The following is a 12,848-nucleotide window of genomic DNA, read 5'->3' as shown; positions in this document are numbered from 1 at the left end:
CCAGAAGAGCTGCATTTTACGTATTCTACTTTTCTGCATTCGATTTTTTGTTAATCAAAAGGACAAACAAATCCCCCTTATCAAATGAAGGGTTAATGACTAAAACAAAAATTTGAAACCTACCATTCTATATCATATTAAGAACAGGAGGTAACAAAATAAATGAGTTCCAAAAATGTAACAAAGCCTATGGGGCCTAAGCCGATTCAGTTATAAAATGAAAATGTAATCAATTTGGCAAGATTTGTGATTTCCTAAACTCAATAATTTATTTCACTGTGATATGAAGCAATTAAGCTGAGGAACAGAGGTTATCAGAAGCACAGTTAAGAGCTCAAAAACTTAATCAGCTTCCTGAGTGGCAAGGCATTAAACAAAATATTTACATATCTAGGCCAGGTGCAGTGTCTCACGCCTGTAATCCCAGCACTTTGGGAGGCTGAGGCAGGCAGACTGCTTGAGGCCTTGAGGCCAGGAGTTCAAGACCAGCCTGGCCAACATGGTGAGACCCCCGTCTCTACTAAAAATACAAAAATTAGTGGGGCGTGGTGGCACACGCATGTAATTCAGGCTACTTGGAAGGCCGAGGCATGAGAATTTCTTGAACCCAGGAGGCAGAGATTGCAATGAGCCGAGACTGTGCCATTGCACTCCAGCTCGGGCAAGAGAAGTGACTCTGCCTCAACAAAAAAAAATTTACATATCTGAATTTGCCCATTCATAATCTAATTTCTTTGAAAATATGGGGAGAGGCCAGATGCAGTGGCTCACGCCTATAATTCCAGCACTTCGGGAGACTGGGGCGAGAAGCATGCTCAAGCCCGAGTTCAACACCAGTCTGGGCACCAAAGGAAAACCCGGCCTCTACAAAAAATACGAAAACTAGCTGGATGTGGTGGGCGCCTATGGTCCCAGCTACTCAGTAGGCTAAGGTGGGAGGATCACCTGAGCCCAGGGAGGTCGAGGCTGCAGCAAGCTAATGATCATGCCACTGAACTCCAACCTAGGCAGCACAGTGAGATCCTGTCTCAAAAAACACATAATCAAAAATGTTTTTAATGAAAATATGGGGCAAAATCTACATTGTGACACAATAGAATGAAAACAGCTTTTATTTTATTTTATTTTATTTTTTTTTTGAGACGGAGTTTCACTCATTACCCAGGCTGGAGTGCAATGGTACAACGTCAGCTCACTGCAACCTCCACCTCCCGGGTTCAAGTGATTCTCCTGCCTCAGCCTCCCAAGTAGCTGGGATTACAGGTATGCGCCACCATGCCCGGCTAATTTTGTATTTTTAGTAGAGACGGGGGTCTCTCCATGTTGGTCAGGCCGGGGTCGAACTCTCGACCTTAGGTGATCCGCCTGCCTCTGCCTCCCAAAGTGCTGGGATTACAGGTGTGAGCCACTGCGCCTGGCCGAAAACAGCTTTTAAAGAAAACTTCCCACCTCCACCGTCACTCACACTCCACCAGAGACAGACAGCCAGGCAGGGCCCATCCCTAGGAAGAGGTACACAATGCAAATGACCAAGAAACTGAGAGGCTCCATCGTTTCATTTTTTTCAAGTGTAGAGAACAGGATGCAAAAGGAGCCAATTTAATTTCATTTAGAAAAATAGCCCAGGAAAACTACCCCAAAAATTTAATGTTTTATTACATAAAGGGCAATGAATGTTTTTTCCTCCACTTCCCTTGAAAAATTCATGATTGTTTTAAACTGAGTTCAGGCTGGACATGCTCACGCCTGTAATCCCAGCAATTTGGGAGGCCAAGTTGGGTAGGACTGCTTGAGGCGGGAGTTTGAACCAAGCCTGGGCAACACGGTGAGACCCTAATCTCTACAAAAAATTAAAACATTAGCAAGGGGTGGTGGTACATGCTTATAGTTCCAGCTACTAGGGAAGCTGACTTGGGAGGATCCCTTGAGCCTAGGACTTCAAGATTCAGAGAATTCTGATCAGGTCACTGCATTCCAGCCTAGGTGACAAAGCAAGACCCTGTCTTAAAAAAAATAAAAATAGCCGGGCGTGGTGGCTCACGCCTGTAATCCCAGCACTTTAGGAGGCCGAAGTGGGCGGATCACGAGGTCAGGAGATCAAGACCATCCTGGCTAACACAGTGAAACCCCGTCTCTACCAAAAATACAAAAAAAAATTAGCCGAGCGTGGTGGTGGGCACCTGTAGTCCCAGCTACTCGGGAGGCTGAGAATGAGAATCACTTGAACCCAGGAGGCAGAGGTTGCCATGAACCAAGACCACACCACTGCACTCCAGCTGGGGGATAGAGCGAGACTCTGTCTCAAAAAAAAAAAAAAAAAAAAATACAATAATAGAAGAGGCTGGGTGCAGTGGCTCACGCCTGCCTGGCCAACATGGTGAAACCCCGTCTCTATTAAAAATACAAAAACAAGACAAGCGTGATGGCACATGACTGTAATCCCAGCTACTCAGGAGGCTGAGGCAAGAGAATCGCTTGAACTCGGGAGGTGGAAGTCGCAGTGAGCTGAGATGGCGTCACTGCACTCCAGCCTGGGCGACAGAGCAAAACTCTGTCTCAATCAATCAATAAATAAAATAACAGAAGAAACGTATTTATTTATAGCTACCAAAGTCTGTGGATTATTTCACATATGTGTGTGTGTACGTGTGTGTGAGGGTGTGTGTATCTACAGGGAGAATTTATTTCTATAACTCAATATAGACCTACCTTGTTGAAATGGCTGGAATAGGCAGAATTTCCCAGGCCAAACACCGCATATCTCATACCCTTCAGGTAACTTTTGCCAAATCGAAAATCACTGGACGCTTCCTCTAACCATTTGCAGAACCACTCTGCACTTTCGGTTGGTCGGCCATCAGTATATGTCGCAACCAGGAACACACAGACATTTTTACTAGTCACCTAACCAAGAAAGTAATTGTTTCAGTAGAATATTCGAGGCATAAATTATCTCAATGAAGAAAAATCCTTTGAAAAACTGCATACTCATCTCTAAGAACAAACGGCTTGCTGCCGTTTTGGTTTTTTTTTTTTTGAGACAGAGTCTCGCTTTGTCACACAGGCTAGAGTGCAGTGGCGTGATCTCAGCTCACTGCAACCTCCATCTCCCGAGTTTAAGCAATTCTCATGCCTCAGCCTCCCAAGTAGCTGGGACTACAGGCATGCACCACCACGGCTAATTTTTCTATTTTCAATAGAGATGAGGTTTCACCATGTTGCCCAGGCTGCCCTATATGCCTGAGCTCAAGCGATCCACCAGCCCTGACCTCTCAACTTGCTAGGATTATAGGCGAGAGCCACCATGCCTGGCCTCTATTTTTTTAAAGGAAGTTTTAGTGGAACACAGCCACGCTCATTCATTTACATATTATCTGTGGTTGTTTTGTGCCGCAGTGGCAAAACTGAGTAGCCGCCCAGCCCACAAAGGTGAAGATACTTACTACCTGGCCCTTTACGTGAAAGTTTGTCAACCCCAGCTCCATGTGCTTCTTGTTTTTTTTTTTTTTTTAGATGGAGATTTGCTTTTGTCACCCAGGTTGGAGGGCAATGGCACAATCTCGGCTCACTGCGACCTCCGCCTCCCAGGTTCAAGCAATTCTCCTGCCTCAGCCTCCCGAGTAGCTGGGATTACAGGCACCCACCACCATGCCCAACTAATTTTTGTATTTTTAGTAGAGATGTGATTTCACCATGTTAGCCAGGCTGGTCTCGAACTCTTGACCTCAGGTGATCTGCCCACCTCGGTCTCCCAAAGTGCTGGGATTACAGGCGTGAGCCACCACGCCCAGCCTCTAACTGCTTCTCTGACTCCACCTGCATCAGCGTCACCAGGAGCACTTAGGTTTAAGCTCCACAGTGCAGCTAGGCTAAGTCCTGAGATTCTGCATTTCTAACAAGTTCACAGGAGATGCTGATGCTGCTGGCTCAGGGGTCACACTTTGAGAACCACTGCTGTAGGGTGAAATCCCCTAACTGTGCATGACTGGAGAAAGGGGAAAAATATTTTTCAGATGAAGAAATTAAACCCTCATAGATATTAAGTAATAGGCCCGGGCACAGTAGCTGATGCCTGTAATCCCAGCACTACGGGAGGCCGAGGCAAATAAATCACCTGATATCAGGAGTTTGAGACCAGCCTGGCCAACATGGTGAAACCCCAATTTACTAAAAATACAAAAATTAGCCAGGAGTGGTGGTGGGCACCTGTAATCCCAGCTACTCAGGAGGTTGAGGCAGGAGAATCACTTGAACCCTGGAGATGGAGGTTGCAGTGAGCCAAGATCACACCATTGCACTCTAGCCTGGGCAACAAGAGCGAAACTCCATTAAAAACAAAAAGATATTAACTAATGCATTGAGGTCACACAGCTAATAAGAGACTTCTCTGATTCCAAAACCCATACTCTTTCTGCTCTTGACCTTTTGGTTGGATTGCCCGTGGTCTACAAGCATAACACACTGCCATCAATAACAACCCTTCCTTGATTAAGAGATTCAAAACAGGGGGGAGGGCTGGGCATATCTATAATCCTAGTACTTTGGGAGACTGAGGCCAGGAGTTTGAGACCTGCCTGGGCAACATAGTGAGACCATATCTCTATAAAAAATCTTTTAAAATTAGCTGGACATGGCAGCACATGCCTGTAGTCTCAGCTACTTTAGGAGGCTGAGGAAGGAGGATCACTTGAGCCTGGGAGGTTGAAATTGCACCACTGCACTCCAGAGCCTAGGTGAGAGAGAGCCCGTCTCAATAAAATTAAAAAAAAATAAAAATAGTAGGGGCCAGGCACAGTGGCTCACACCTGTAATCCCAGCACTTCAGGAGGCCAAGGCGTGTGGATCACTTGAGGCCAGGAGTTTGAGACCAGCCTGGCCAACATGGTGAAACCTTGTCTCCAGCAAAAAATAAAAATAAAAAAATAAATAAATAAAATTAGCTGGGCATGGTGGCACATGCCTGTAAATCCCAGCTACTTGAGAGGCTGACGCAGGAGAATCACTTGAACCTGGAGATGGACATTGCACTGAACTGAGGTTGCACCACTGCACTCCAGCCTGGGCGACATAGTGAGACTCCATCTCAAAAAAAAAAAAAAGAAAATTGTGGGAAGGAGTGAACTTCCAACCACCCAAGCTTTCTCACCTCTAGCCCTGCCCCAGGAGAATTTAACAAACCTGAAGGACAAGCCCCACACCAGGTGAGAATCAGTGAACCTCACCCCACATTCAACGCTCTGATTCACACTGGAATTCAACTAACTGAAATCCCTTAGCATGAAAATTAAATTTACTCTGAAGATTCCAGTTACCTAATTAAATTTATTCTGAAGACTGCAGGTCAGTTAAATTTGAGAGTTCTGATTGAAGAAAAAATAAGACAATTACCAACCTCTTCTATCAGATGATCATCCGGATCATATTCTTTTAGATTAATAATTGCCACAGGCAGATCCAGGGACGTAACTGCTTCAGCAAGAACTGTTGCAAATCCCTAATAGGACCAAAAAAAATCAAAAAAAGTCTTCAATGAGCCAAATACAGCCCTCATTTACCCCTGTTGGCAGTCCTCATGAAAAATGTCTTCAGTGACTGACATGTATCTTCATGAACACAAATTCTATCCTCACCCTTACTATTTTCTTGGGCACTATTACAGAGATCATTCGTGTTGTTCTCATCCGATCAAGGTTTACGTAGGACTGAATCTAATCTGGCTTTGGATGATCAATCTGCCTTGCCCTACTAGATTAAACTTATCAGCCAGGCAAGATGGCTTATGCCTGTAATCCCAGCACTTTGGGAGGCTGAGGTGGGAGGATCACTTGAGGCCAAGCCTGGGCAGCAAAGTGAGACCTCATCTCTGTAAAAAAATTTAAAAATTAGCCAGGTGTGATGGCACATACCTGTAGCCCCAGCTACTCAAGAGGCTGAGACGGGAAGATCCCCTGAGCCCAGAGGTTAGAGGATACAGTGAGCTATGATCACACCAATGCACTCTAGCCTGGGCCACTGACTGAGATCCTGTCTCATAAAGAAAATAATATATTAAAAAAGAATAAACACAGAGAAGTGCAAAAAGAAATAGTGAAGAATGGGCTGGACACAATGGCTCACACCCGTAATCCCAGTACATTGGGAGGCCAAGGCAGGCAGACCACTTGAGGTCAGGAATTCAAGACTAGCCTGAACATGGTAAAACCAGTCTCTACTAAAAATACAAAATTAGCCAGGCATGGTGGCACACACCTGCAATCTCAGCTACTCAGGAGGCTGAGGCAGGAGAATCACTTGAATCCAGGAGGCGGAGGCTACAGTGAGCCAAGATTGTACCATTGCACTCCAGCCTGGGCAACAAAACTCCATCTCCAAAAAAAATAAATAAATAAAATAAAAGAAATAGTGAAGAGTGAAAAGAATGGGAAACATGAAAAGAAGCTGGTTGACAGGAAAAAGCCCTAGGGAAGAGCTCACAGGGCTGCCAGAACCCCAGAGAAGCTCTGTGCTGCAAACAGCCACCTCAACAAAAGATGGCATGAATGTCTTTTGTATGCTAATGAGATGACTTATTGGGGTGAGGCCTCAGATAGCTTCAGGATGGAGGCTGGTTGCCAGAGAAACTGACGAGAGGTTAAACTCAGCACCTCCTACCCGGCCCCAACGGGGAACACTAGGGAGAGAAGAGGAACTGGAGATTGAGCTTAATCACCAAGGCCAATAATTTAATCAATCGTGCCCATGTAATGGAGCCTCCAAGAAAAACCCCTGAACAATGGGGATTGTGTTGGTGAACATACCATCCAGGGAGAAGACTCGGCCAGAGACGGCCTGGAAGCCCTGCTCAACCCCCACCTCCATAGCCGGCCCTGTGCAGCTCTTCCATTCGGCCGTTCCTGAGTTGCATCCTTTATAATAAACCAGTAAACATAAGTCAAGCAACTTCCTGAGGTCTGTGAGTCATCCTACAGAACCTGAGGAGGCAGTGGTGCGGAACCCTAAATTTAAAGCCGGGACCTGTGACTGGTGTCTGAAGTGGTGGCAGTCTTGTGGGCTAATGGTAACTCCCAATAGTAAGCATGAGAACTGGTATAGAAAAAGGACAGGTTGGCCGGGCGCAGTCACATGCCTGTAATCCCAGCACTTTGGGAAGCTGAGGTGGACAGATCACTTGAGACCAGCCTGACCAACACGGTGAAACCCCGTCTCTACTAAAAATACAAAAATTAGCTGGGCATGGTGGTGGGCACCTGTAATTCCAGCTACTCGGGAGGCTGAGGGAGGAGAATTGCTTGAACCCAGGAGGTGGAGGTTGTGGTGAGCCGAGATCATGCCACTGCACACCAGCCTGGACAACAGAGCGAAACTCTATCTCAAAAAAAAAAAAAGAAAAAAGAAAAAGAAAAAAGGTATTTGGGGGTCAGAAAACACTACTGCAGCAGGCCTCGAGAACTGATACGGTTTGGATATTCATCCCCTCCAAATATCATGAACATGTAATCTCCAGTGTTGGAGGTGAGCTCAAACAGGAGGTGTCTGGGTCATGGGGGTGGGTCCCTCATGAGTGGCTTTGTGACCAGTGGAGGGTCTTGACCAGGAGTTGTCCAGGTTCTTCGCATGTTGAACAAATAATTGAAAAAAATGCACAAGTAAAGCAACAAAAGAACAAAGCAACAAAAACACAGATTTATTGATAGGAAGGTACACTCTACAGAGAGAAAGCAGGCTTAAGCAAGTGGCTCAGGAGCTCCAGTTGTAATGTTCCTTGGGTTTTTATTAAGCTAGAAGAATTTGGTAATACCCCCAGGTACCCTTTGGAGGCTTCCAATTGGTTACACCCTATGTAAATGAAGAATTGGCTCGTGGCCAATCAGAGGTTGAAGTAGAGGTGTGGCCCATGGCCAATCAGAGGCTGAAGTGGAGTTACACCCTATGCAAATAAAGAATTGGTCCACAGCCAATCAGAGGCTAAAACTTTCCTTTCAGTTTAATTCAAGGAAGTCAGCCACAGGTTGGCCTTAGGCTCTCCCTCTCCAGACTCTACTCTCATACCTCAGCTTGCTGCCCTCCCCTTGGTGTGTTGAGTTCTTGCCCTATTAGTTCATAGCTGGCTGTTAAAAAAAAAAAAAAGCCTCACATCTCTCCCTACTCTTTTGCTCCCTCTCTCACCATGTGGTACCTGTTCCTCCATGGGTGGAAACTTCCTGAAGCTTTATCAGAAGCCAAGTGGATGTTGGCACCATGCTTGTACAGCCTGCAGAACCATGAACCAAATAAACCTCTTTTCTTTATAAATTACAGTATTAGTCCATTCTTGTATTGCTATAAAAAAAATACCTGGCTGGGCATGGCGGCTCATGTCTGTAATCCTAGCACTTTGGGAGGCCGAGGCCGGCAGATCACTTGAAGTCAGGAGTTCAAGACCAGCCTGGGCAACATGGTGGAACCCATCTCTACCAAAAATACAAAAAATTAGCTGGGCATGGTGGCAGGTACCTGTGGTCCAGCTACTTGGGAGGCTGAGGTGGAAGGACTGCTTGAGCCTGGGAGGCAGAGGTTGCAGTGAGCCGAGATCACACCACTGTACTCCAGCCTGGGCAACTGAACGAGACTCCATCACAAAAAAAAAAAAAAAAGAAAAGAAAAGAAAAAAGAAATACCTGAGACTGGGAAATTTATTTAAAAAAAAAAAAAAAAAAGAGGTTTAGGGCCAGGCGCAGCGTCTCACGCCTATAATCCCAGCACTTTGGGAGGCCAAGGTGTGTGGATCACGAGGTCAGGAGATCGAGACCATCCTGGCTAACCCGGTGAAATCCCGTCTCTACTAAAAACACAAAAAATTAGCCGGGCGTGGTGGCGGGTGCCTGTGATCCCAGCTACTCAGGAGGCTGAGGCAGGAGAATACCATGAACCCGGGAGGCGGAGCTTGCAGTGAGCTGAGATGGCACCACTGCACTCCAGCCTGGGTGACAGAGCGAGACTCCGTCTCAAAAAAAAAAAAAAAGAAGAGGTTTAATTGGCTCACAGTTCTGCAGACTGTACAGGAAGTGTAACGGCATCTGCTTCTAAGGAAGCCTCAGGGAGACTCCAATCTTTGTGGAAGGCAAAGGGGGAGCAGGCACATGACATGGCAGGAGCAAGAAAGAGAAGGAGGAGGTGCCACACGCTTTTAAACAGCCAGATCTCATGAGAACTCACTCACTGTCGCGAGGACGGTACACGGCAGATGGTGCTAAACCACTCATGCGAAATCCGCCCCCAAGATCCAAGCACCTGCCACCAGGCCCCACCTCCAACACTGGGAAGTACAATTCGACGTAAGATCTGGTGGGGACACAGACCCAAACCATATCAATTACCCAGTGCAGGTATTCCTTTAGGGCAATGCAAAACAGACTAACACAAGGATAAGGTGAGATTTGAGCCAAAGCTGAAGGAACTGGGAGAACTATGAGGTTATCCCAGGCGGCAGGAACAGTGAAGCGCAAAGGCCCGAAGGAGGTTACTAAGACTGAAGAAAAGGGGACCAAGGAGATGGGGTAAGAGAGGTAACAAAGAGCCACAAGCGTAGGATCTCTGGGCCACTGTGAGGGCTTTGGCATTGACTCTTGAACGAAGGGGTCAGTGCGGGGTTTTAAGCAGAGGGATGATGTGATTTCACCCAAGTTTTCAGTCACTGAGGTTGCTGAGTTGAGAGTATACTGGAGTCAGAAGAGGGCCGAATGGTACTGAATCAGAAAGACTCTCTTAGTCCATTTTGCTATAAAGGAGTACCTGAGACTGGGTAATCTATGTTTTTTTTCTTTTATTTTTTTTTTTGAGACAAGGTCTCACTCTGTCGCCCAGGCTGGAGTGCAGTGGCACAGTCACGGCTCACTGCAGTCTTGACCTCCTGGGCTCAAGCAATCCTCCCACCTCAGCCACCCAAGTAGCTAGGACTACAGGCACACGCCACCATGCCCGGCTAATTTTTGAATTTTTTGTAGAGATAGAGTTTTGCCATGTTGCACAGGTTGGTCTCAAACTCCTGGGCTCAAGTGATCCACCTGCCTTGGCCTCCCAAGGTGCTGGGATTATAGGTGTGAGGCACTGTGCCTAGCCCAATCTGTTTTAAAAAGGTTTATTTAATGCAGAGAATCCCAGTGAGATACTACATAAGATGATCATTGCCAAGACACATAATCATCAGATTCTCCAAGGTCAAAATGAAAGAAAAAATGTGAAAGGCAGCTAGAGAGAAGAGCCAGGTCAATTACATAGGGAATCCCATCAGGGTAACAGTGAACCTTTCAGCAGAAACCCTACAATCCAGAAGAGATGGGGGCCTATATTCAGCGTTCTTAAAGAAATTTCAGGCAGGGCATGGTGGCTCACATCTGTAATCCCAGCACTTTGGGGGGCCAATACGGGTGAATCACCTGAGGTCAGGAGTTAGAGATCAGCCTGACCAACGTGATGAAACCCCGTCTTTTCTAAAACTGCAAAAATTTAGCCAGATGTGGTGGCGCGCACCTGTAGCCTCAGCTACTCGGGAGGCTGAGGCAGGAGAATCACTTGAACCCGGGAGGCAAAGGTTGCAGTGAGCTGAGATCGCACCACTGTACTCCAGCATGGGTGACAGAGAAACACTCTGTCTCAAAAAAGAAAACAAGAAATTTCAACCAAGAATATCATATCCAGCCAAATTAAGCTTCATGAGCAAAGGAGAAACAAGACCCTTTTAGGCAAACAAATGCTACGGGAATTTATTATAACCAGACCTGCATCACAGGAGTCCTTAAGGAAGTGCTAAATATGTAAAGGAAAAACTGTTATGGGCCACCATAAAAAGGTTTATTTGTTTCAGAATTCTGATATCTGAAAAAGTTCAAGATTGGACATCTACAGGAGGGCTCCAGGCGGCTTCTACTCCTGGCAGAGTAGAAGTGAAAGGGAGCTGGCGAGCACAAAGATCACATAGCAAGAGAGGAAACAAGAGTGAAGGAGAGGTTCCAGGCTCTTCTTATCAACAAGCTCTCTTGGGAACTAAGCAAGCAAGAACATGGCTGGGCGCGGTGGCTCAAGCCTGTAATCCCAGCACTTTGGGAGGCCAAGATGGGCGGATCACAAGGTCAGGAGATCGACCATCCTGGCAAACATGGTGAAACCCTGTCTCTGCTGAAAAAATACAAAAAACTAGCCAGGCAAGGTGGCGGGCGCCTGTAGTCCCAGCTACTCGGGAAGCTGAGGCAGGAGAATGGCGTAAACCCGGAAGGCGGAGGTTGCAGTGAGCTGAGATCCGGCCCCTGCACTCCAGCCCGGGCGACGGAGCGAGACTCCATCTCAAAAAAGAAAAAAAAAAAAAGAAAGCAAGAACTCACTCACCCTCTCCCCCAGGGATTCATCTATTCAGGACGGATCTGCCCCCAGGACCCAAACACCTCCCATTTTAGGCCCCTCCCATTTTTAGGCCCATCACCAACACTAGGGATCAAATTTCAACATGAGTTTTGGGGGAACAAACAACAAATTATAGCAGAAATCAATGGTGAGATGACTGTCCTAATCCAGACAAAATATCATGGCAGTGTCAAAGCTGTCACAATCAACAACATGGAGTTACTTAGGTTAAAAAATCCCTCATAATAAGAGCTAGGGAAGACAAAGAATTCGCAAACTCAGATTGCCTTTTTTTTTTTTTTTTGAGTTTTTGAGACAAGGTTTCACTCTGTCCCCCAGACAGGAGTGCAGTGGCACAATCTTGGCTCACTGCAACCTTCTCCGCCTCCCGGGTTCAAGTGATTCTCCTGCCTTAGCCTCGAAAGCAGGAGAAAGAGCAGCAGCAAAAAAACTTAGCAAATATATCCGGAAGAGAAAAAGAAATTCAAGTAGCAACATTCTTAAATTTGGACAAGATACTACAAAAACTGAACAAAAAGCAAAAAAGTATTTTTGCAATTAAAAATATAATAGCTGAAATAAAACATTTAAAAGAAGGTTTAGAATGCAAATCCAAGCCCGGGGTCGGTGGCTCACGCCTATAATCCCAGCCCTTTGGGAGGCGGGCAGATCAGGTCAGGAGATCGAGATCATCCTGGCTAACACGGCGAAACCCCATCTCCGCTAAAAATACAAAAAATTAGTTGGGCATGGTGGCAGGTGCCTGTAGTCCCAACTACTCTGCAGGCTGAGGCAGGAGAATGGCGTGAACCCGGGAGGCGGAGGTTGCAGCGAGCCGAGATCGTTCCCCTGCACTCCAGCCTGAGTGACAGAGCAAGACTCCGTATCAAAAAAAAAAAAAAAGAATGGAAATCCAAGAACCTAGGATAAAAAAAACAAAGTTACGGCCAGGCACAGTGGCTAATGCCTATAATCACAGCACTTTCAGAGGCTGAGGTAGGTAAACGAACTGAGGTCAGGAGTTCGGGACCAGCCTGGCTAACATGATGAAACCCCCACTCTACTAAAAACACAAACAATGAGCCAGGAGTGGTGGCAGGTGCCTGTAATCCCAGCTACCTGGGAGGCTGAGGCAGGAGAATCACTTGAACCCAGGAGGCGGAGGTTGTAGTGAACTGAGATGGCGCCACTGCACTCCAGCCTGGGCAACAAGTGAGAAACTCTGTCTCAAAAAAAAAAGAACAAAGAATAAAAGGTTTGGCCGGGCACGGTGGCTCACACCTGTAATCCCAGCACTTTGGGAGGCCAAGGCGGGTGGACTAGGAGGTCAGGAGATTGAAACCATCCTGGCTAACACGGTGAAACCCTGTACCACTAAAAATACAAAAAATGAGCTGGGCGTCGTGGCAGGTGCCTGTAGTCCCAGCTACTCGGGAGGCTGAGGCAGGAGAATGGCGTGAACCCGGGAGGCG

General features: G+C 46.6%; 1 protein-coding gene across 5 annotated transcripts in view; it reads right to left on the bottom strand.

The window, feature by feature from the left end:
* The window catches only part of LOC104657346 (S-adenosyl-L-methionine-dependent tRNA 4-demethylwyosine synthase TYW1), a 262,699-nt gene that overhangs the window by 244,524 nt on the left and 5,327 nt on the right, over window positions 1-12,848 (bottom strand). For 2 of the 5 annotated variants that reach the window (XM_030932480.1, XM_030932479.1), the window contains exons 4-6: window positions 6,798-6,905; window positions 5,393-5,494; window positions 2,710-2,904 (exon numbers count right to left, since the gene is read on the bottom strand). In XM_030932480.1, the coding sequence (XP_030788340.1) occupies window positions 2,710-2,904; window positions 5,393-5,494; window positions 6,798-6,905 (405 nt within the window). The remainder of the gene's footprint in view (window positions 1-2,709; window positions 2,905-5,392; window positions 5,495-6,797; window positions 6,906-12,848) is intronic. The other 3 variants (XM_010357125.2, XM_030932482.1, XM_030932481.1) reach the window with 3 other exon arrangements.

Source organism: Rhinopithecus roxellana, chromosome 6, assembly GCF_007565055.1.
Source record: "Rhinopithecus roxellana isolate Shanxi Qingling chromosome 6, ASM756505v1, whole genome shotgun sequence".
In the NCBI taxonomy this organism is placed as follows: domain Eukaryota; kingdom Metazoa; phylum Chordata; class Mammalia; order Primates; family Cercopithecidae; genus Rhinopithecus; species Rhinopithecus roxellana.
Note: the sequence above shows the minus strand (reverse complement) of the source record. Positions and strands in the feature narration are given on the sequence as shown.